Source organism: Triturus cristatus, chromosome 4_1 (assembly GCF_964204655.1).
Source record: "Triturus cristatus chromosome 4_1, aTriCri1.1, whole genome shotgun sequence".
Lineage (NCBI taxonomy): Eukaryota > Metazoa > Chordata > Amphibia > Caudata > Salamandridae > Triturus > Triturus cristatus.
The window spans coordinates 910,859,681-910,885,100 of record NC_140585.1 but is presented as its reverse complement, the minus strand read 5'-3'; the positions used below and the strand labels follow the sequence as shown (position 1 = coordinate 910,885,100).

The 25,420-nt window shown below is 43.9% G+C and overlaps 1 protein-coding gene across 2 annotated transcripts in view; it reads left to right on the top strand.

Annotated features, from left to right (window-relative positions):
* RBM28 (RNA binding motif protein 28) overlaps positions 1-24,666 on the top strand; it is an 88,153-nt gene extending 63,487 nt beyond the window's left edge. For both annotated transcript variants that reach the window (XM_085653691.1, XM_085653690.1), the window contains exons 15-19: positions 1,835-1,984; positions 2,455-2,529; positions 10,250-10,689; positions 11,674-11,767; positions 23,728-24,666. In XM_085653691.1, coding sequence (XP_085509817.1) covers positions 1,835-1,984; positions 2,455-2,529; positions 10,250-10,689; positions 11,674-11,767; positions 23,728-23,868 — 900 coding nt within the window. In that variant the 3' untranslated portion in view covers positions 23,869-24,666. The remainder of the gene's footprint in view (positions 1-1,834; positions 1,985-2,454; positions 2,530-10,249; positions 10,690-11,673; positions 11,768-23,727) is intronic.
* The last annotated feature ends 754 nt before the right edge of the window (positions 24,667-25,420 follow it).

Sequence of the window (25,420 nt, the reverse complement as noted above, 5' to 3'; positions counted from 1 at the left end):
ATTTCGATCACTTTCATTTTTGCTGATAACAGAAAGGTTCTTAATGTTTTTAATTATTGTACAGAGCTCTTAGATGGTTCGTAACAAACAAGATTTTTCTTCATTGTGGTTGCTACTTAAACATTTCTTCATCTTTACATTATTCCACGCAGCCCTCTCATTAAAGAGTGTAAGTTGGTGACGCATGACAAGATGACAAACCGGAGCCTATCTGTGTATTTTTTTGCCAGTTCTGTTCCTCTCATAGGTGATTGTTAAATTGAAACAACACAGGGCGAAGAGGACTATTCTTGCACCTGACTTGCTCTACCAGTGGTGACTCCAGACCTATTCCTCCTGCCTCAGTAGCCATGGTGGCTACTGAATGAGGCGGGTTCCCCAGTTCAGCATATCATCAAGATTCTTCACCAAAATGTCATTGCTGCTTTTGACCACCTGTCTCCTGAGTACTTAGATCAGGCATCTGAGTCTGTACTGTAGCTGTATAAATGTCTAGAAAAGGGTCAAGCTCCATTCCATGAGGTCGTTGTACAACTTTAGGTATAAGAGATTCTGTTTGTTTTCAAAATCAAGGCACATAAATAGAAGAAAAGGAAAAAAGAAACTACTATTTCCTTTCTCCTTTTGGCCATTCTTTCCTAAAGGTACAATCAACTACTGTCAATGCTTGTCACAAACTTATTTTCCCTATATTGCTTTTTACCATCCTATAGATTATACTTTTCTTACAAGGTCTTAAAATGTTCACTCCTGTTCAAAAACTTATCCTGCTTGGGAGCTGGTTCTAGGTGGTTCCAAAACGACCACACCATCCTTTTCAAATATATGCTCATGGTAGTTCTACAACACATCATTGAAGGAGACTTTTTTAGTTGCTATTCCTCCATCTTTAAGAGTGAGGTTCAAGCTCTCTATACTCATGATCTGTCCACCGTTCATTTTAAAATCTTGTGTCTGACAAATTAAAATCAAGCAATATATGACAAGAATTATATAAAAGGGCTACACGGTATTCCATCACTGTCCGAACCCGCGCCTCCTTGCACCCAATAGCAATTTTGGATTTCCACATTTTTCCGACTATTTTTTTTACTTTCTTGCCTAATTCTACCTCCACAGGAAAATATTTCTACTTACTTTACATAATTACCATGGTCTCATGATAAGACTATTCATCAACATAAGTTCAAACAGTGATTTATTAATTACAGCGATAACAGAGTACAATCTGTTTCTAGATGAACAGCATTCTGCATTGCTGGTGTAAATGCAAGGCTCATTGTGCACTTATTAAAATCGCTCTCTCAGATGTACACCGCAACTATTCAGAGATCAGTCCATTCATTTGCAAATTAATAATGCAGGAACTAAAATAGGTGGAAATGGCATATACACACATGAAAACATAAAACACCCGCTTGGGCCTTTATGGTCTGCGCTGAAGCTGAGAGTTTGTGTTTCTAAAAACCTCCCTCAGTTTCAAAGCCAGTGTGAGTAATCACATTGATGAGGAACACTGAAAATGTAGTATTCTGGATTTGAGGCTGGTAGAAGTCATTGAAGAACACTGAAGGCAATACCTACCCAACTCACTGATTTCCCTTTTGTGGGATTATTACTTGTAGTGGTGTCTTACCACCATGGCTCTCAAGCTGGTAAGGTGCATCATATGACCTGGTGTGTCATGTCCAGTGTCAAATCAGAACACTCCGATACTCATGTTAGTCTTTGTGTATGCTGTTTTTCACAAGCTCTGGGTAAGTCCTCGCAAACTTGCCATAGTCTAGCTTGCATGGCTCATAATCCTGCTATCTGTATCTCTCATTACTTTCAGTGTCGGGTGATGCGTGATCTTAAAGGTGTTGCTGGAAATTCCAAAGGGCAGTCCCTGGGCTATGCATTTGTGGAGTTCCATGATCATGAGCATGCCCTGGCAGCTCTTCGACATGTCAATAACAACCCAGAGTTGTTTGGACCACAGAAGGTGAGACGTGGGGTATGCATTTAGATGTTGGGCAAGTAAAGGCCTTTTTACTAATTGGGTTTATGTTAAGATTTTAATTTTGATTTTAAACTTCCAAATTGTCATTGTTAAAGTAGAGTGGTTAGCATCACCCTTTTCTGTGTTTTAGGCTCAAACTAGTTTTATCCCAAATAAAAATTTTTGATAAAGCATCACTGCTCTCCTACGACTGTATAGTACTTTTGTTATTTGAGCATCCCTTAAAACAACGTTTCTGCTTAGATTTTTTCTCAGTTCTGTTTATGTATCCTGGTTCCTGCTGGTAGATAACGTTACGCGGTGCGGTTTTATGTGCATTCTGCAATTTCAGTTACTCTGTGGAAAAAGATATTGTGTACTATTTCACATGCCTGTGCTAGGATCTCTTTAATTTAGTGCCTTCTATGAGTTGAAAATGATCTGCTTTCTTTTCTTGCTTTATCGGAGTGCAGCGGCCGATAGTGGAATTCTCCCTGGAAGATCTGCGAAAATTGAAGATCAAAGAAATGAGAACTCAACGTAGCCTGGTATGGTGGTTTTCTGGATGTCCAAGTTTAAAAAAAAAAATGAACAGGGAATTGCTACTCTGAAGTGCTCTCTGTGGACTTGTTTTGCGATTTCCCTTTTAACTGACATCTGTACGCAAGTGTGGGTGCGTCTTCTTTCACTCCTTTCCATTGTTTCTGTGTGTTTTTTCTGTTATGCGCCGTTCTTTTCTCACTTCTGTGACAGTGTATCATTTTGGTGGTAACTGAAATAATATCTTTAGAGTTTACACAACATAACGAGGGCTTGGAAAGTAAGGTGCATTATTAATTTTTCCCTCAATGGTTTCAGCACGCCTTAAATGTTCAGACTGCTCTGCCTGAATGTGAAGATGTATCTTGGAGCCTCCTTTGTAAACAAAGCTGTACCAAGGCCTTATATTTTCCCTTTTGGTAGAAGATTTTTGCTCCCTTTGATGTTGTTTCTGTGCACTTGCGGTGGGGCTTGTGGTACAGTTACCCAGCATGAAGAACTGCAGACTAAGTGGACGTTAGCTTTCCTTGCCTAACTATCACAATGTCTCTGAATTACCTGCGGTATTGACACTGTCGGAAGCTGGCTCCGTATATGATTTTACCACTAGGTGGTAATATAATACACAGAGTCCAGGGATTCCCCAAAAGTATATAGGGCTCACTGCAAAACCCAAAGTGTGCTCTATTAGTGGTAGTGTGGGCAAGCAGCCTTAGGCCTAACACAGAGGAGTGTATGACATTTATTGCACACATATGATCAATAATTGACACACGACTCAAGAAGGAGATCCAGACCAATTTTATAAAATTATACTTAGTTTGTACTTTATTTTAAGACCCAGGTCTTCGTAATAAGGTAAGTACTTTTTAATTGAAAATTCTTTTCACTTTGAAAAAGTTTCTTCGTGCCGATTTTTTAAACTGTCCAATGTTATCCTACGGGGAACAAAGCAAACACAAGGAGTTGATGGACGGAGCGCTGAAACTTTTCGGACACTCACCCCCAGTCACAGATCTGGGTTGAATCCATCATCGTTCTTTAGCTCACTTCGCCATCTCAGTTCAGACCCAGCTACATGCAATCCAGTCTTGACCCTGTGCCTCATGGGAACAGTCCAGCCTAAACTGCCAAGCTAGGTCTTCCCTGAACCAGAAACAACCTGGGACCAGTTTCTGGGTAACACCCTTCATCAGCCAGGCTAACTTGAATCCAGTGGCAAAGTGAGCAAGGGACCCACGTCTGGGCATACCATGCCAACTTGTGGCGAACAAAGCAAACACAAGGAAAAGATGGACGGAGCGCTGAAACTTTTCAGACACTCACTTTCAAAATTCGGCTCTAAAAAACTTTTTCAAACTGTCCAATGTTATCCTATAGGGAAAAAAATAGTGCAGTTAAACCGGTGAGTATCGAAATACAAATCAAGTCTTCGGAGCCAAAAGTCGGCAAGAGCCAGGTGTCAGGTAAATACCAAAACTGCACCACCAGCAGCACAGGAGCGGCTGGGTGCAGAGGTCAACATCTGGGTTCAACCCAATTCTTTCCAATGGAGATGGGGTGCCTGGAGCCACACTGCTTGCAGGTAAGTAGATCAGTTGCAGGGGCCAAGCTTTGGTGGTTAGGTTAAGCAGGGGGGCCCATAAAGCAGCACCAAACTTGCACCACCAGTGACACAGAGCTGGCTAGGTACAAATTCGACGTTGGGCATCCAGTGCTTTTCAATGAGGATCTTCTTGACAGTAAAGAGGCTGCAGGCGTGGCACCGGAGGTTGCGGGAGGGAGAGCAGCGACAGCAGAGGGAAGTATGGATGTAGGGGGTTGTAGGGGCACCGCCTGTTCCGCTCACCAAGGCCCAGGGGCATCAAGTGCAGAGGTGCCTTTGGACGTTGAAGTCTGCTTACCGGAGCTGGTTGCACGGAGCCTCTGGATTCACACTACAGTGCCATTGTGGAGGGCAGGAGAGATCAGCCAACTCTGGATACGAGGTCAGAATCGCCGGGGAGACTTCACTGCACAGGTGAGCCACTCACTTGGGATGGGGGTGGGGTCGGGTGCAGAGTGGGCTGGAAACGCAGATCTGCCTGGATCCGGAGTCTTTGAAGTCTTCTTCTGGACAGGTCCGCTGTCTTCGGGAGATTGGAGTCTTTATTGAAGGCAGCAGACATCCTAGGGGTTTTGGAGGTCGCTTTTGCAATACAGGTCGCAGGGTCGTCGAAGCTGGAAACATGCCGGTATGGCTGGGGCCAAGACAGCTGTTGTCTTCCGGCTTCTGCTGCAGGTTGTCTTCTTTCTTATTAGGTCGTCGCAGAACTCGGGGTCTGGTCTGGGAGAGCTCCCTAAATATTTTAGGGGGTTTATTTTAAGGGAGTAGCAGGTAGGGCCAATGGGCAGCTTACCTGGGGTGGCTACCCCCTCTATTTATATATTTTTTTTTAAACAGACTTTTATTGGGTTACAAACCATAATACATTCAATCCCCTTGCCCGTTACCCAGCCCTCCAGATAAGTCATTGCGTAGGGCAGTACCCAGTCCACTAAACTGAACACAACGGTACAGCTTTCATCCCAACGACATCTGTGCTGTAATGTAGTCCATCCACAGGAATGATCCATTACCATGGTACGTTGCAACCAGAATACCCCCCGCCCCTTCCCCCCACCCTAACCGCCCATCCAAGCATGCCGCCAGTGTCTTCCATAATTACGTGCATAACAAAGCCTCCTGTGCCACTTGTCGGATCCTCCTCCCGCGGAACTCAGCAGAAATTGCATCAAGAGCATAGGGGGAAGCCTGTTACAAAAAAGGGGGGGGGGGGGGTTCTCAAGGGATCCGAGCCACATCCCCCTCCACCGGATCCCCCCCATCGTGGCTACCCCCTCTATTATGTTGGTGGGGGATAGATCTAGCCCTGATTGTAGGCACCCCCCATCTTCAAGATGGCGGGGACTGAAAGTTGTGCATCACCCCCCCGCCCCACCCTCCACCTTAGGCATGGGGTTGGCAAAGGTGGGCAGTGGGAGTGAAAACCAGGGGCTGCCATATGCTGCTAGCAGCAGAGGCTGGGGGTCTCATTAAAAAGGCGGCAGGCCTTTGAAGGTTCCTTCTTGGAGCACTGGTACTTCCTGGGGAAGGAGGCATGACACCTCTGCCCAGGATGTGCATTGTTTCTGGTCCCAGAGAGCAGGATCTCTCTACCCAGGGGTCCAGAAACATGTCTGGTGGTGGCTGGCTGCCTACTGCCGGTCAGAGACCACACTAGTGTTGGTAAGGATTCAGGGGGCACTTCTGAGGTGCCCTTTGTGTACATGGTGCACTAAATCCCACACTGGCAATAGTGTGGATTTATTGAAAGGAGTAGTTTGGTACCAAACATTCCTAAATTTAGTAAAGCCTTCATAGTGTTGTGGAACTCGAGTTGTCAAGTTCCCAGCCCATGTACTCTCTATGGCTCCACTGGCACATACAATATTGGGACATGTTGCCCAATATTGTGGGTGCACATCTGCTCATGCAGATATGCCCTCACCTGGAGTATAGTGCACCTTGCCGTAGGGCTGTGAGGCCTGCTAAAGGGGCGACTGTTTTAGTGAAGGAGCAGTGGCATGGGGTCCTGGATGGCAGGGACCATGTGCACCACATCAAAAGCAGGTAAAAAGTGGGGTACTAACCATGCAAAAGAGGCACTTTTTCACATACACCTATGCAGTTTTTCTCATTTTAGGTAGTGGGATGCTGCTTTAAGAAAGATGCCATAGTAACAGAGGACCCAATCCCAGCCTTAGAAAGAGCTTTCCATAAAACTAACTGCTAGGCTGTCCCGTGCCCAGTAGATTGACATTGCTCCAAAAGTAGTTTTGATTTCTCTTGCATCAGTGAGAGACTTTGCTCGCCCTCATACATTTTCATTGTTATAGGTGGAAAAAGTTCATTTTCTGCCCTAGCTATAAGTTCCTTGTGCCAACTCTTCAGGTTAATTGCCTCAAAGTAGTTTTTCTTTCCTGAGGTTCTAATGTTACTTTGGTACTGGTTATTCCTAAGATAGAATCCTTGAAACATATCTCACCTTTGGACTTCCAAAACTCGAAAGACATAAAGATTCCTTATTTATAAATATCTTGTATAGAGAACGATCCCAGGAAGCTTAGGCTGTTTTTCTGTGAGATACTGAATTTTAAAGAGTTCCACCATGATTTACATTTTAAGCATCACATTCAGTCAGCTCTTTTCTACCTGCCTTGTGTAGATTGTTGAATACTAACTCCATATATTCTTTCAGGTTTTTCGGTGATGTTTGAGGTGTTCTTTTGGGCTTAATTCAAGTTTAACGCTACTTTTTGTTTGTTCTTTTTTATCTCGTAGTCTTTTTTTGTCTGCCATTATTTCAGAAACCTTCACCTAGGGATTCAGAAATAGTGGTGCTTCACTTGAGAGAGAGTGTTTTTGGTTGTTGCTTCTTAGCCTTTTATTTGCTGTGTGACCACTCGCTGTACATAAGTGCAGTGATTGTGTATTGGTGACCAAGTGGGTTGTCCGGGAAAGGGAGTCTTGGGTCCTGGAATGACTTGTTACTGCTACATTGCCTGAAGGCGTATAGACTAATACAGTGGCTAAGTTCTCTGCTGCAAGGCTTCAGTGCTGATAGAGGATTTCTCCTTTAGAGGTATGTTGGTACCTCTAATTTGCGAGGTCTGCATGGCCCTTATTAATTGACACTCATCATTGACACCTGCTGGGGGACTCTATAAAGTAGGGATATTCTCTTGCTCTTGTCCCCTCTCAAAAATCCAGTCAATAAGATTATGTTCTGAGACTGCTCCCATGATGTCATGGGTGTTGAATCTAGAATGCAAGAGTCCATTTGCTGGCCTACAGTGGCAAATCTGCTACAGGGTCTATGAACATAAATCTTTTCTAGAGGGAATGGCTGGGGGACATTGTAGCCTGATTTTCAGAGGCTCGCGAAAGGAAAGGGATTATTGTGTCTGATTACATGTTAGAATGTGATTTGCTACATAAAAAAGTAACTTGTTACCCTTTAAGACTTTTGGCGTTGAGGGGAGTCATAATCGAGCATTAACAATTATCCTATTTTATTCAGCAAACCTTAAGAAGCCAACCTTCCTGCCAAGCCTACTATTGGACTTGCATCAGATCTAGTACTCTTGTCTCTTAGTCGCTCTGAATAGGATTAGCGGGTATGCACATGTTTAGGTGTGAAAACATGTAAACAGTGTGGATGCTTTAACTAAACGTAATAAACTGGTTGGGAAGAAAAATTCACAAATTATGATTTACCCATACTAGAAGGAGACATGCCAGCTGAGATTTTGATTGGCCTCTGTGGATGCATCCTGTTCCTTTTCTGAAGGAGATGCCCTGGATAACGTCCCCTGGTCTTCACTCAGAAATGGCATAGTTAATACTTAATGGGCCTCTATCTTGAATTTTATGTTAATGGGTCTGCCATGGTTTAAATTTATCTCCTAAAAAGATAACGCTTTGTTGATGGTGACTGTCATGTTCAAAGCTCATTTTGTGTGACATGAATAAGACACTTTAGATGAGGATTAGACAGCAGAAGTACTTTAGGACAGTTTTCCATATTTTAAACATGAGGATGCTCTTAACATTGGGATGTTAAGACAACTAGATTTGCTGCATCTGTCTCAATATATATATATATATATATATATATATATATATATATATCTACCAACCAAGGCACAGTTTTCTGTTCTTCTAAACGGTTGTGTAAGATTCCGAGTTCATCCTTGAGAGCTGGTCTGTAGGGATGCACGAAGATTCAATTTCTTTGCAACTTTCCTGATGTATTACAGTATTACATTGCAACTTTGTGAAGTATGTGTGAAAATTGTGACTTAGTCAACAATTTGTCGCAAAAGGTAAACCTGCATAGAATTGGCTCTTTTTCCATCTGGCCTGGATTTGATTAAAATTATCTTGCAGTGCGAATGGTGAACATCTGGAACTTTTTAAAGGATATCATAGCACAAGTTGGAAGCATCACTGTGAAAGTAGGTACATTGATAGATTGCTGTTGCCCCATGTCTTTTGGCTGTACTCATGAGGAGGGCTATTTACCAGGCCTGGATTACATGAATTTACCTTTTGTGATTATCTACACTCCGAGGCAAACTATTGTACCTGTACATGCATGGTAGAAGGTGCAGCAGAAGTAAAGATTAACCACTACCTGCAAACGTTCGTGCCCAGACTCTATATAACACTTCCTCCATCCACTTATGTTGGACCTGCTTTGGATAACGCTTCCCCTCTCTCTAGTTAATTTCCCACCTTTGCCTTTTGGTTATAAATCATTTATTTTCACTGTATCAAAATCCAAACATTGCATTAAGTCAATTCAGTGATAAGCAAATTACCTAAATGTTTTGCCTTACCACACCACACCTGTTCCAAGTTTATTTTGTTTCTTAAATGAGATGGATAGTCTAGGATCCAGTCTGCACATCTTACAGCCTCAAAGCTCACTGACCTTCTAGTGGTTAATATTCTTTCCAACATAGACAATTTTATTTTCGTTGTAAACCAGCAAGGCTCAGACATATGCAAACCATATACTTTGTACACCTGTCAACCTAATAGTCCTTGTTACATCCCATGTCATATTCCTTATGTAATCCAAAATACTGTTTCCAAGACTGCATCATTTATTTTTTTATCTTCTCTTAGCTGTGACTAGTGTATTGCACATTTGGCATGCAAATAAACTCCATATTTTCACAAATTCTTTTTTTTTAGTGACTTTCAAGTACTGATAATTTGGTAACGGAGTAAGTCGTTTTTTCAAGAACATTGCTGTCTGGCATGATTAATGTAGGAATTGGAAGACACATTTATTAAGCTCCTCCATTAGTGACACCAGTTTAAATGGTTCAAATACACCACTTCGATTCCAGAGAGCAGTGCCCCATAGTGTTTATATTTACTGACTCACAGCTTTACATACTTTACCAGCTTTAGGTGCTGCCGGCAGCTGTGCAACATCATCTGTGCAAGAATGTTCATGCTCCTCTCTCTTCTGAGACATAGTCGTGACTCCCTTCCTGAAAGCGTGTAATTGCGGCTGGGGCGGTGTCAAATACTACCTGTTTATCAGTGTGTGTTTGTTTTCTGTTTTGAATGCTCATTGAGCACTCCCTGTCCTCTTCCAAACCTTATGCCAGATGTTATTATCTGGATCCTTTCCTAAATCATTAAAGACAATGTTGAATACATTTCTGAAATTATTTCTTTGAAACTTTAGACTAACCATATCAACATCTCAAACTTGGTATGATCTCAGGCTAGAGTTTCTCCATTACAAGTTTACGAGTTGGGGCAAATTTGAAAAAGATCCATGTATTTTGTTTCAAACTCCGGTACGTTGTATGAATGGTTACATTTCTGTCATCTTTGCTTGGATTCTTCCTCTGGTGTCAGAGACATACAATCATTTATTCACACTCCTGCCAGTTGGAAATGTTTTCCTGGATGTGGTACTGGCAAGAACAGACCCTAAATTGGTATATCAGATCATACAGGATATGCTTTTAGCTTTCATCGAAATCATTGACTTTGCTACTTCAAACTAAGCAATTTGTAATGTCCTTGTAATTTAGTAATATTTAAATGTGTCCAGATGTCTGTAAGGTTTTCTTTTACAATTAAAGTTACGTATTGTCCATTTTATTGCTTTGTTGCAGGAGAAGCTGAAACAGAAGCAGCTCGTTCAAAAGAGTGAAAAAATATCAGATATCCCCATGAAAACAAGCAAGCTGAATGCCGATGCTGCTAAAGGAGGCATAAAGAGACCGGTCAGTGGCCCAAAACAGAAGAAGGGGGGTCCAGCGAGCCAAACGAGCGGTTCAGTAGGACAGGAAGGATTCCTAAAAACGCAAGGGCAGTCTGCAAAGGATTTAGTGGGACCTGTGAAGACCCAGACTGTTACTCAAAAAGTGGCAAAAGGGAATGACCAGGTGGGACTACCTCAAGCCCAGGCAACTCGACCTGCTACTGAAGGATTGCAGCACAGGGCGTGGTCAGGATTCCAGTCAAAAGAGGAGGTGGAGCATGAGGAGATGGCAGATGGGAAGAAACGGCGGAAGGTGCAAATTCTTCCTTCTCACAGGGGGCCTAAAATCAGGTATGTGAACTGCAGATAAAGCTGATTTTTGAGTGTTTTAGAATATGCCAGCTTCATGCCTTGAGAGCTGGAAAATGGTTGTACCATTATATCCGTTCCTCTGGACTGTCTACATAATCAGTTACTTTAATGTTTTTTCGCCATTGTCAGGCCCACCCGTTACTTGGAGGGGCTGATGGAGACATTCTAGACATGAGGCCCCTATAATTTTAAGATTCAAGCTGTGGTTCTTGCACTATAATGACCACCCTTAGTGCCAGGTTGGAGAGTTGTTAGTAATTTAGTGTGGATCTAGTTTCCACCTACTATCGGCCAGTGCCCCTGTGTATAATTTGTGGTAGTTCTACTAATTCCAGTCCTTATTATTTGTTCCATCCACATTTAACATGATTGTGCAGTGCTTTGATAAAAGAGATATATAATTCAAGAAGTAAAACTGTAGCCAGTTTTATCATTACCATTGGACCTCTCTCCTTCATATGTCTCCACTTTTTGAGGCAAGGTAAGGAGGACAGGTATGGCTCAACACAATGTTGATCACCGGTAGTACGTCTGTGTAACACAGTCTGGCAGCTTGGGATCCATTTGCCTTTACCTCTGTCATCCACCCAGCCTGAACTTCATACTGGGACTTAAAGAAGAGGTACTTGGCTTGTGATTTTTTACGTTGAGTGATGCCATCCGACCTCCCACTAACATACATGTGTTCACCTTCTGCTTATGTAGAGCAGGCTATTAAAAAAAGCCTTTACCATTGTTGCAGTGAAACCAGCATATTGATGCTTTCCACTGTTCCTGTTTGCTTGAGGAAGTATTAGCCAGGCAGATAATTATTAAACCGCTCTTGCTATATTGGCCAGCATTCTCAAAGCCTAATAATATGGCATCTCATCCAGATTGTGTGCGTTGTGGGAAGAAGAATTCAGAGCTGTTGTTTTGTATGTTAAGCTGGGATCCAACAACTGGTTACCATTTTCTGTTCAGGAAACGGGATCAGGGAAAGATCCAGCAACCTCCACCGAAGAAACTGAAGCCACAGCACAGCCAAAGAAGGGTGGAGAAGCCGCCCATGAAACGGGCAAGTGACACTTTTTTGCTTGGGTAGTCGGGTGCGTAAAGTAGATACTGAAGGTAGGGGGATCTATCCCTCCCCGTTTTTGTTCACTTCATGTGACTTGGCACACAAGGTCATAGATTCCTGGTACAGTTATGAAGTGTCATGTGCTTGAAAATGAGACTAGAATTGTTTTTATTCTGGGACTATCAAGATACAGAGATGATTTCTGTTTGCTGGCCTAACACATTTCAGTTGCCTAGAGACCAAACCGCAGTAGCAGCGTGGTTTGTCTTCTGTCATTTATCTAAGGTTATAGTTTTACAGTTATATTTTTTGATGATAAATGCATCCTGCCTGGCACGTGGAGTGTGAACTGGCCCCTACTATGAATGGATATATTTTAAACAACAAGGGAACCCAAAGGTAATGGACCAGGGGAGTTAATTATTCTAGACAACAATGGTCCCTAGAAGGAAGAATTTTTGAGAACGAAATGAATATAGACTCAGTCGTTACTATATTGGCTTGACTTGCCCAGCCGGACAGAGGTCTAATATTTACTTTTAAACAATTTTAAAACAATTAGTACAGACAGTACATAAAGTGGGACACAAGCCTGTGTCCTACTTAGCCATGAGGTACAAGAGAGAACGGTGAACAACAGGAGGCTCAGGCAATGCTAATTGGTTTGTTTCACATGAGTATACACAGAATTGTGAGGAACAAATCGCAAAAACCACCTTTACAGAGAAATAAATACGTTTTTTCGTATAAGGTGTATCAAGGTGTTGACGGCGTTTCGAACCGTGGAGAGAATGGGCGGTTCATCATCAGGACATAAGGTACATGCCTGTTAGGTAGAGCCTATTAGCCTGAAGGGAAAGTGTGGAAGGAAAATACATCCGAGGCAATTTGGGTATATATGCTTAGATGTCAATAAGTTAAAACACAATGCGGTTTTAAACTCAGGAAGGTGTGGAGTGAAGAACGGTGAGTGGTAGTTGCGTAGTTAAGGAGCGGTACTGGAAGTGATAGGGTACGTGGTACCGTGGATTAAGGATATGCGTATGACCTATCAAGGTGGCTAATTAGGCCAAAAGCGTCCAGTGCTTGCGCGAGCAGTAACGGCAAATAGGAACCATGCTGGGGAAGATGGGAATAGGATCAGTTAGATGCTACGAAAACGTAGAATAAGAATAATTTATACTGCAAAAGGAAGTGAGCCGCTAGAAAGTTAGATGGGACATGCCAATTATGAATATGCGAATCGTGATCATTCGTGTTGAGCCCGCATGAGTCGTGCACATAGTCGGCAGAAACCTTAGGAGTGGGTCTATTCAGAAGGTATCACGAAGATCTTATAATTGTGGGTAAAATTGTTAGAATACATAATAGTTAAACAGTAAAACGTAGAAACCGGTTCAGAAAACATACAGTTGATGGAGTGAAACCATAATGTTCGAGGCATATGAGCTGCAGATTATACACTGTGCATAGATTGCCATCTGGTGTTGGGCCCGGATGTTTGCAGTTTGTTTTTCCTCTTGGAAAGTCTTTGGAAGTAACGAGGTTGGTGACTCCTCCTTTGGTTCGTATTGCGCATGGGCTTCGGCTCCATCCTCAGATTGTTTTTTTCCGCCATCGGGCTCGGATGTAATACTTCGCGCTCCGGTTCCGAACTTTTCCAGTTCAACGATCGACGCAAAAATCCTCGCTCATCGAGATCCTTCAGATAATAAATCATCTTAATCACCTTCTCTTCGGCACTTCTTCGATTCCGGTGGTCGACGGCGGCCTTCGGGCCTATTCCGGCTCCGGTCTCGGCTGATGGAAAGAACTCCCTTCAAGAAGTGCCCTCGATGTGGGTCCAAGTTTCCCCACACCGATCTTCATGAGGTGTGCAACCTCTGCCTCTCCCCTGAACACGAGGCCCGAGAATGTCCCGCCTGCAAGTCTTTTCGATCTAAAAAGACTATCCGAGATCGACGGGCTAGACGCAACATGGCGCACTCCTCGACCTCCGCTCCAGTCGACATCTTCGGGGACAACGTCGAAGCTCCGGGACAGCAGAACATCGAAGAAGAGGACGACGACCTCGTCAGTGCTTCCGAGGCCGACGACTCAGATGTGGAGGACATCACCCCGGCGCAGAGGGTCGTGAGTACAATACCCCCTCCCACACCCACGCCGATACCCAAAAAGGCTTCGGTCACACCTTCGCCTTCGGGCCTAGGCAAGACCAAGGATACTGCTTCTCACACCCCACCTTCGGGCCCGGTAAAGAAGCCTATTAAGCCTTCCGGCAGCTCGGGCTCGAGCCAGCCTACCAGCGGTACCGAAAAACACCCTTCGGCACCGAAGAAAAGATCGGCCTCCACCTCCACACCGAACCCAGCACCAAAGCCTTCGGTGTCGAAACCTACCATTCCGGTGCCGACCAAACATCACAAGGCCTTCGGCACCGACACTCCCGTGCCGAAGCCTTCTTCGGCACCGACCAAAAAATCGGAGGTCCCAAAGAAGCACGGCTTAGACAAACCTAAAAAGCCGTCGGCCCCGAAAACTTCGGCGCCAACCGAACAACCAGTGTCCCAAGAACTTTTCACACCGGATCCTCTGCAAAAGACACTTACCAAGGATCCAAAAACTGGACATTTGACACTGTCTTCAAAAAAGCAACACTTGGACAAACCAGCTCCACCTCCACCTCCAAAGAGGAAGGACACTGCTACCTCCCCTTTCAGAGTGCCTTCCCCACCTCCTCCACCCTCCCCACCTCCACCTTCTCCACCCCTGCCTCATCGTTCTCCAACCTTGTCTCCAGTCCCAGACGATCTAGGAGACCCTTATTATGATCCAGCAGATGTGCCACAAGACCCCACCCCTACTGGATCTCCAGACCCATGGGACGACTATAACAATCCGGACATCCCAGATGTCCCACAGGATGACCTTTACCCATCTAGGCCATCCCCACCTGAAGATTCGTTAGGCTTTCATCACCTACTACAAAGGGCGGCACATTACCACGGGGTGGAGTTACATACTGACCCAGTGGAGGAAGATTTTCTCCTAGACACCTTCGATAATGCACATAGGTCTACTGCCATTCTACCTATGTTAAAGGGAGTAATCCAACATGCACCGGAGGTTTTTAAGGACCCAGTCAGGGCCAGGGTCCTAAACCCCCGTATAGAGAAAAAATACAAAGCCGCCCCCACAGACCCTTCATACATTAAAGGCCCTGCACCATTGGATTCCTTAGTGGTATCTACAGCTAGGAAGCGCTCAAATTCTCAGGCGTCAGGCGAAGCACCACCACCTGACAAAGAGTCCAAGCTCCTAGACGCGTCAGGGAAGCGCACTGCATCACAAGCTGCCAATATATGGCGTATCGCCAACACGCAAGCACTATTGGCCAGATACGACAGAGCGCTTTATGATGAGTTAGAGACCATCATGCACCATCTCCCTGAAAAATACAGGAATCGGGCTAATGAACTGATCCAAGAGGGAAAAATAATAACTAATACCTCTATACGCTGTGCCTTAGATGCAGCAGATACAGCCTCCAGGGCCATAAACACCAGTGTCCTTCTCCGTCGCCATGCCTGGCTCAGAATCTCAGGTTTTAAACCGGAGGTACAAGCCTCTATATTGAACCACCCATTCGACCAAGATCATCTATTTGGCCCAAAAGTTGATGAAGCCCTCGAAGATGAAAAGAGATACTGACACAGCGAAATCCATGGGAGCCTACAGTCATACCCTCCTAGGCGCTCTTTTCCGCCTCTCTTCCTTTCGGGACACGGGCAGGGGCTACTCCTCAGATAGTGCATCCACGTCCTACAAATCCCCTCCTCAATCTGCCTTCACAAAGGGTTATCAAAGAGGCGGATACAGAGGTAATAATAATAAAGGCAGAGGCAAGACAAATACCGCCCGCTCTGCCACACCACCTACCCAATGACTTTCCCATGCTCCCTCCAGACCATTCCACTCCGGTCCGGGGCAGAATACAACATTTCCTTCACGTCTGGGAGACAATCAACTCAGACAGATGGGTGACCCAAATTATTCATTCAGGGTATTGCCTAGAATTAACATCTACCCCCCCAAACATTCCACCCAGGCAACACCCTATGTCTCAAGAACATGCTACATTACTAAAACAGGAGGTAATCTCCCTCCTGCAAAAACAAGCCATAGAGCAGGTCCCATCAATCAACAAAATTTAGGGGTCTACTCCCTGTACTTTCTGATTCCAAAGAGAGATGAGACTCTACGACCTATCCTAGATCTCAGACCTCTAAATACTTACATACATTCAGACCATTTTCACATGGTAACCCTTCAACAGGTTCTTCCACTCCTCTCCCAGAACGACTTCCTCACCACTCTGGACTTGAAAGACGCATACTTTCACATCCCAGTACACCAGGCTCACAGAAAGTACCTCAGATTTGTGGTGGACGGGCAACACTACCAGTTCAAGGTGCTCCCGTTCGGGGTAACAACAGCACCAATGGTATTCACCAAGTGCCTAGCAGTAGTGGCTGCACACCTCAGAAGACCGCACATTCACGTCTTCCCATACTTGGACGACTGGCTAATAAAAGCCACGTCCTACGAACAATGTGTGCAACACACCGCCGCTACAATCCAACTGCTTCACCAGCTAGGCTTCACAGTGAACCACCAAAAATTCCACCTGGTACCATCACACACGAAACAATACCTTGGTGCTACCATAGACACCTCAAAAGCCATAGCCTATCCCAATCCTGCCAGGATTGCAAACATACAGGCTCTGCATCAGAAATTCATATTTCAACACTCTCTCCCAGCAAGAGTGTTTATGCAACTGATAGGGATGATGTCCTCTTGCATTTTCATAGTGCCCCATGCAAGACTCCAGATGCGTCAACTCCAAGAGTGTTTAGCGCGCCAGTGGAACCAGGCCATGGGGCAACTGACAGATCTGGTGTTGGTAGACGGTCGCACCCATCGCTCTCTGCAGTGGTGGAACACCACAAACCTTTCCAGAGGTCGACCGTTCCTGGACCCGGTTCCATAAATAATCCTGACAACAGACACATCGCTCTCCGGCTGGGGAGCTCATCTGTTACATCTCACAGTACAGGGCACATGGACGCCACAACAGAAGTTACTCCACATCAACCATTTGGAGTTACTGGCAATCTTCCTAGCCCTAAAATCCTTCCAGACGCAGATTTCAGACAAGGCAGTCCTCATTCGCACAGACAACATGACTGCCATGTACTACATTCAAAAACAGGGGGGCACACACTCTCCACAGCTCTCTCAATTAGCACAGAGCATATGGAAATGGGCAATTCCACAGAAAATCTTTCTCCTGGCCCAACATGTCCCAGGAGTCCAAAACACCGTGGCAGATCTGCTCAGCAGGCAAACGCAACAGATTCACAAATGGGAAATTCACCCACAGGTTCTTCACCCGTTCTTTCAGAAGTGGGGGCATCCACACATAGACCTATTCGCCACACTCGAAAACAAAAAATGCCCAAGCTTCGCCGCCAGATATCCACACCTATTGTCCAAAGGCAATGCGATATGGATGAACTGGTCAAACAAATTTGCATACACTTTTCCACGTCTCCCACTAATTCCATTAGTGGTGCGAAAGCTACAACAGCATTCCCTAACACTGATCCTAGTGGCTCCAACATGGGCCAGACAACCGTGGTACACCACACTGCTGGAACTCTCGGTAGTACCACACCAAAAGCTACACCTCTCACCATGCCTCCTAACCCAGAACCATGGAGAGATCAGGCACCCGGACCCAGCTCAGCTCAACCTTGCGATCTGGCTCCTGAGGTCACAGAATTCGGATACCTTACCCTTCCCCCTGATTGCATGAATATTATCAGGGAAGCTAGACGCCCTACTACTAGGGCATGCTATGCTGCAAAGTGGAAAAGAACAACACAATCAATCCTCTAAATGCGTCAATACAGCACATCATATGTTACTTGCTCCATCTTCAAAGTTGTAACCTAGCATATACATCCATTCGGTTACACCTCGCAGCAATTGCTGCCTACTTACAGAACAGGCAGCACCTATCACTTTTCAGGGTGCCTGCCATCAAAGCCTTTATGAAAGGCTTCAAAAGAGTAATTCCACCCAGGGTACCACCCTCACCTGTCTGGAACTTGAATATAGTTCTCACAAGGCTAATGGGACCCCCTTTCGAACCATTACATAAATGTGAGCTGCAATTTCTCACATGGAAAACAGCATTCCTAGTGGCCATCACTTCCCTTACAAGGGTTAGTGAAATACAAGCGCTCACCATACAGGAACCTTTTCTTCAAATGCATCAGAACAAGGTTGTACTCCACACCAACCCAAAATTTCTACCCAAAGTCATTTCTCCCTTCCATCTAAACCAGTCGGTAGGATTACCAGTCTTTTTCTCACAACCTCAAACCGTTGCGGAAAGGGCTTTACACACACTGGATGTTAAAAGGGCTTTACTTTACTACATCCAGAGAACACAACCTTTCAGAAAAACCAAACCTCTATTTGTCTCTTTCTCTCCACCACATAAAGGCAACCCTATTTCTAAATCAGGGATAGCTAGGTGGATTGTAAAATGCTTACAGATTTGCTACCACAAAGCAAAACGAACGCTATCTGTTCCCCCTAAAGCCCACTCTACAAGGAAGATAGGGGCTTCTATGGCTTTTCTAGGAAACATACCACTAGATGACATCTGCAAAGCAGCGACATGGTCAACACCGCACACTTTCACAAAACATTACTGTGTAGATGTGCAAACCAAGCAACAAGCTAGTGTGGGCCAGGCTGTACTAAAAACACTGTTCCAAACAACTGCAACGGATGCCGGTGGTCGCCGCTACGGTTGGGTACTGCTATATAGTCTATGCACAGTGTATAATCTGCAGCTCATATGCCTCGAACGGAATATGCTACTTACCAGTATGCATCTGTTCTTGGCCTGTAGAGCTGCAGATCTATACACGCCCACCCGCCTCCCCGGCTACCTGCATCTGTTCCAGTCTATCTTATTTACATACAACACACATGGGTTTCTTTACTGTTATTACTACGCTCCATCTTTCCCTGCTGGCGAAAAACAATCTGAGGATGGAGCCGAAGCCCATGCGCAATACGAACCAAAGGAGGAGTCAGCAACCTCGTGACTTCCTAAGACTTTCCAAGAGGAAAAACAAACTGCAAACATCCGGGCCCAACACCAGATGGCGATCTATGCACAGTGTATAGATCTGCAGCTCTACATGCCAAGAACAGATGCATACTGGTAAGTAGCATATTCCATAGGCAGCACAAGCGATTTCTACAACCAAGAAGGTCTTGTCATTGGACCACAATTTACTGGCAAAATGAAGCAGGAATTACGAAACACATCATAATGCATTACATGAATGTAAAATTCAGAATTATGCAACCCACGGAAGCGTAATTAATAGAGGGAGGTTGGTGTGGGGGCGGTGGTAAGGAATCTTGTGCCGGAGATGTGACTTGTGCGGGTAAATTGCATACCTAAACGGGTTTCGGTTAGGGAACAGAAGGTGCTTCTGGTGCGCTGCTGAATTGGCGGCGATTGGGGGTGAGAGCGCTGCTACAATGGCGGCGTCTAGGAGTGAAAATAATTGGTTAGACTCATGTGGTGTCGTGGGTGGGGCCGAGGTAAGCCAAGGTAGGCACTCACCAGTTGAATTCTTCGGGATTTCAACCCGGTAAAGGATAGGTACAATTATGTATCTTGGACGGCTCGATCGCCTGGAAGAAGGGGGGAGAAAAGTTAAGGTGCTGGCAAGGAGTGGAAACGTGTGTGTTGTCCCGTTGGAGTCTAGGACTTACCGATTAGAAGCTGTGGCTCGATGGCGGAATCAGTCGGACGTGTATACGTACCGAGTCATGCTTTCAATGTTGAATTATATGGAGGCGGGGCAGGAGTGTTGATTGGATGTTATGGGTCAGGTGGGATGTGGGGGAAATAGAGATAGGACTAAGGTGGGGGATAGATGGAAATGGAGGATGGACTGAAGAGTGGCATAGAGGTGATGACATCTTGGAATGTGCTGTGAGTGTCTAGTAAACAATATCAGAGAGACCGGAAATTCAATATATTTTACAGAAAACAATTTTCGGAAAACAATTTGAGAAGTTTATAATAGAGACATTTTTAAATCAATGATGTTCAGTCCTCAAGGCGATTCAGTCCAGTGTTGAGGCTGTCAGTTCTAAGTATCCATTTCAATTCTTCTTTGTTCAGAAGTTTGGCAATGTCCCCCCCCCTCTAGGGGGTAGTTTGACCACTGTGATAATAGTCCAGCGAATGTCATTTTCTGAGTGTCCATTTAGTTCAAAATGTTCTACCAGAGGTGCGTTGGCTGTTTTGCACCTGATTCTACTCCAATGTTGGGAGATACGTAGACGGATTTTTTGAGTGGTCTGTCCGATGTATATTTTGTCACAAGGTCAAAGAATTGCGTACACCACATTACAAGTATTACAATTTGTAAACATACTCAATTCACTTTTTATATCTTTAAATACAAATTCTTTGCCTTCTATGGGGAAATCACAAACCACACAGTTACCACATTTGGAGTGTCCTTTAAGTGGTACAAGGGCCCATAGATCATTAAGGGTATTGGAGCTTTTTTTGTTGCTGGGTAGTGCTGCGCGAATAAGGTAGTCTTTGATCTTGCTTTTCTTAAAAGCAAACATTGGGTGTTCTAAATTTAGTGTGCCGGCATTTAGGACAGACCAGTTGCGTAATATGGTTTTGCGTATTGCATTTGAGACTGGAGAGAAGGTGGTTACGCATACCAAGCGTTCTGAGTTGGATTTAGTTTTAGGCTCTAATAGGACCTCTCGGGGACAATACCATGCTCTTTTCATTGCATTTCTGACCAATCTACGTGGGTATCCTCTACTTGCTAGTTTAGTACAGAGTGTTTTGCTTCATGAAAATAGTCAGTTTTAAGGGAACAGTTTCTCCTAATATGAAGGAACTGCGAGAATGGAAGAGAATCTCTCAATGCACGGGGGTGATTGCTATCATAGCTAAGCAAAGTGTTGCGTTCCGTGGGTTTTCGGAATAACCCAGTGATAAAGCCATCATTGTATTTAATGTTGAGGTCAAGGAAGGAAATAGAGTTCCTATCATGAGTTAAGGTGAATTTCAGGCCACCACAGTTGTTATTGAGCCAGTGGAGAAATGAAGCAAGTGTGGTCTCACTCTCCTGCCATATCATAAAAATGTCATCTATGTAGCGTTTCCATTTTCCTATGCATGAGCTGAATGGGTTTGTTACTGAGAGGATATGGTTGGTTTCTAATGAGTCCATATAAAGAATAGCCAGATTATGGGCACAAATAGCCCCCATTGATGTGCCTTTCACTTGTGGTAGAATTAGTCTTCAAATAAAAAGAAATTTCTTGTTAGGCAGACCTCTAGGAGCTGAAGTATAAAAACAGTGGGGACTGTGTGCGGTCGAGGTCTTTTGTTAAGGATGGACTCCATGATTAGAAGGGAGTCCCTCTGTGGTATATTGGTGTACAGGGACTCGACGTCCAATGTACACAAAATTTCACAGGAAGGATCAAAAGGATAGTTCTCTATGAAATTAATCATCGACATACTGTCCCTGATAAAACATTGTGTGAGTGGGACAAAGTCCTTGATAACGTAGTTGACATACTGTCCTAAAGGTTCCAAAATGGACCCACAACCAGAGACAATTGGTTGGCCGGGAGGGTTAACCAGTTGTTTATGTACCTTAGGTAAGGTGTAGATGACAGGTGTGCAAGGGGATTTGGTGTTAAGGAATTGGTACTCGTGTTTGCTAAGAAAACCCTGTTGTAGACCATTATCGGTAATTTGTTTTATTAGGGTTTGTATCTCTTTCGTTGGGTTTGTTGGGAGCCTGCAGTAGTGATCTGTGTTGGAAAGTTGACGGTTAAGCTCCTCTTTGTATTGATTGGTTGTCTGAAGCACAATGCCACCACCCTTGTCAGCAGGTTTAATAACTAGGCTACTATTTTCACGTAGGGTTGATATGGTTGTTTTTTCACTCATAGAGATATTCTAGAACCGCGATACTTCTTTGAGGACCAATTTCTCAAATGTGATGATTTCACTCGGGATCATGTTGGAAAAAAGTTGAAGGAGGTCTGAATGGTGTTAGATGTTTTAGTAGGACTGGGATTCAGCAAGAAGTAGCTATGTAGTCTTATTTTGTAAAAAACCTGAAGTAATTCTGATTGTAACTCTAGAAAATTTGGGTAAGTAGTAGGGACAAAAGATAACCCTTTGCTGAGGATCGAAATTTCATTACTGGATAGTTCATGAGTGGAGAGGTTAAAGATGGGGATGGTCATGTTATTATTGTCAATGCTGGAGTCCAATGGTGAGTTTACCATTGATTGAACTTTTGTCTTGTCTGGCGTTCCCCTGGGGGGTTGTTGTTCCAGCGTGGCTATCTGCCACGTCCTCTCCTTGAGGGGGGGGGGGGGGGGGGGGGGGGGGGGTTGGGTCGGGTCTGATTCTAGCGGATCACTTCCTTTTGGAGTATAAATTATTCTTATTCTACGTTTTCGTAGCGTCTAACTGATCCTATTCACATCTTCCCCAGGATGGTTCCTATTTGCCGTTGCTGCTCGCACAAGCACTGTACGCTTTTGGCCTAATTAGCCACCGTGATAGGTCATACGCTTTTCCTTAATCCGCGGTACCACGTACCCTATCCCTTCCAGTACCGCTCCTTAACTACGCAACTCACTACCACTCACCTTTCTTCACTCCACACCTTCCTGAGTTTAAAACCGCGTTGTCTTTTAACTTCTTGACATCTAAGCATCTATACCCAAATTGCCTCTTTGATGTATTTTCCTTCCACACTTTCCCTTCAGGCTAATAGGCTCTACCTAACAAGCCTGTACCTTATGTCCTGATGATGAACCATCCATTCTCTCCATGGTTCGAAACGCCGTCAACACCTTGATACACCTTATACGAAAAAACTTACTTATTTCTCTGTAAAGGTGTTTTTTGCGATCTGTTCCTCACAATTCTGTGTATACTCATGTGAAACAAACCAATTAGCATTGCCTGAGCCTCCTGTTGTTTGCCGTTCTCTCTTGTACCTCATGGCTAAGTAGGACACAGACTTGTGTCCTACTTTATGTACTGTCTGTACTAATTGTTTTAAAATTGTTTAAAAGTAAATATTAGACCTCTGTCCGGCTGGGCAAGTAAAACCAATATAGTAACCACTGAGTCTATCATCATTTCGTTCTCAAAAATTCTTCCTTCTAGGGACCATTGTTGTCTAGAATAACTACTATGAATGGAGGCATAGGACATTAATGCTTTCACTTATTTATTCATGGCATTTATACAGCTTTGACCTTTCTGGTCTTCATCTTGTCTGTCAGGGTCATCTGCAGGACCACCTGCTGGATGAAGTGGCATCCCAACATATTCTTCTAAAAAGCCCCTCATTAGTCTTTATCCTTCGAAGTGGTGCATCAACAGTTAGTTGTGAAGGATGCCCTACTAAACTATTCGCTCTGGAGATGCTAATTTGTAAAAGGGAGGAAATGCTTTACTGGCAGTTTCCGAGGGTCTGGGTGAAGGGATATATGGCTGTTTGGTGGTTTAGATCGATATCCACAGGTCTCATTCTAAAGAAGCCAGGGTCATTAATACCCTAATAACAAAATATTGTAAACCAACTGTTTAACAACCAATTTAAATTTTAGAAGGATATAACGAACTTGTAAACTAATATATGGTTAAATAGACCTTCATCTAGAAATAGAGAATGAAATAAGTAAGGGTTCAGGGTTCAAAAAAAGGTAAGGGTCCGGATTATCAGGATTATGCACAAAGGTCAGGGTTATGCATAAGTGTCAGCGTTATGTTTCTCTTACAGGCATCTGCAAAGAAGAAGAAACCAACGCTGAATAAGGCAGAGACACGGTTCAACCAGCTGGTAGAGCAGTACAAGAAGAAAATACTGGGGAACCCTAAGGCTGCGACAGCGGGCACGAGAAGCAAGTGGTTTGACGATTGAAGGCATATGGACAGATCTTGAGAAAGCCTGTTCTTGCTGCAGACAGTAAAAGTCCTATCTGGGAGAGAGATCGTGAAGACAGACTTTAAAGATTGTTAGCCCTCAGTTGTACATAGTCTTTCACCCAAGTGCGACTGAATTTAGTAAGCTCTGTCTAACGTTCTATCTCCATGGGCTTTGTTTGGAAATGCTTAGAAAATCTCAGATGCTGGATGTCAAAGTAAGCTGTAAACCAACTTCCAGTTTAATCTGCTATGGCTCACAGACTCGAGAGAGATGGAAATTGAAAAAGGGTTGGCATATGTACGGAGCCCAGGCGAAGTATGAACTTCCAGGGTGCCAATATGTAAGCGGCAAATCCTGAATAACAGAGGAAGCCTCATTCTTTCTTCCTACCATCATGCAGATTGGTGACCCCTGCATACAACTCTTATTAATATCTTAAATCCATTACATCTCGCCACAGATGTTCAACTATTTTCTGAAAGCCTTTTTGGATCTCTGGTGGTCATTAATATTTGTGGTCCTTTTCTGCCGCACTTTGTATTTCTACTTCTATGTCAAAAAGTCCGTCTTCCGAGGGTCAATGTGGCATCTCCTTATGACAGTAGCCCTTTCTTTTAAGGATCCTATTCCTCTCCACTTGCCTTTAGCTGACCTTCCCATTTGAACTGTACAGTTTGTTTTAAAGAGTACATTTTACTTCCAATATTTTTTGAATAAACAATTAAACTTGCTGTTTAACAAATATAAATATTTTGTAAAGAAAATTGTGAAAATAAAGCAAGTTCTTATTTATATATTTTTGTTTTTACTGATTGACATGCCTTTTTTCTTTGTTCAACTGAATACTGGGCTGCTTTTTACAATACTAAAAATAACATGAAAAATCTCTGGCATGTTTTTCAGTTCCTCTTTGGGGTTGAATTGTGGTTTTCTTCTCTTTGGAATTAGGATATGGCAGGTTTCACGAGGGCATGTAAAACAAATATCAAGTCAGTAGCTGGGACAGACTATCTGCCTCCCTACTCAGTAGATGCATTAAGTTTTGTTTATTACATAATTTTGTCCTGCGAGAATAAACTGTTCAGGTTTGCTGGCAATGTGGAACAGAGCCCCAAAAGGCATTCAAGCTTCGGAGGCCTGATGAGGATTTATTTGCACGCCATTTGAATCAAGCACATCCAAAGAAAGTATTCCACTTAATTCATACTACGTGCACATTTAGGTGTCAGGCCGTTGGGTATTTTGGTCATAAACAGTAGACTGGAATGTAACACAAGCATCCAACCACCCATGTTTTCAAAACTTCTAGATAAAAGACTGTATTCTCAGATTAATACACTTGTAAAACTGGTTGGTGGCCATTTCTGCTCCCAGTACCCATCTACTTCTCCAATAAACTGTTGAGCGCATTTGTACCTTTTAGCATGTTCATCACTCTTCTTCCTCACAGCTAGGCTCACATCATATAGATTCCACATACGTACATAGAGATATAAACCTAAGGTTTTGGCTTTTAGTACTAAACCATGTATACTACCTAATTTAT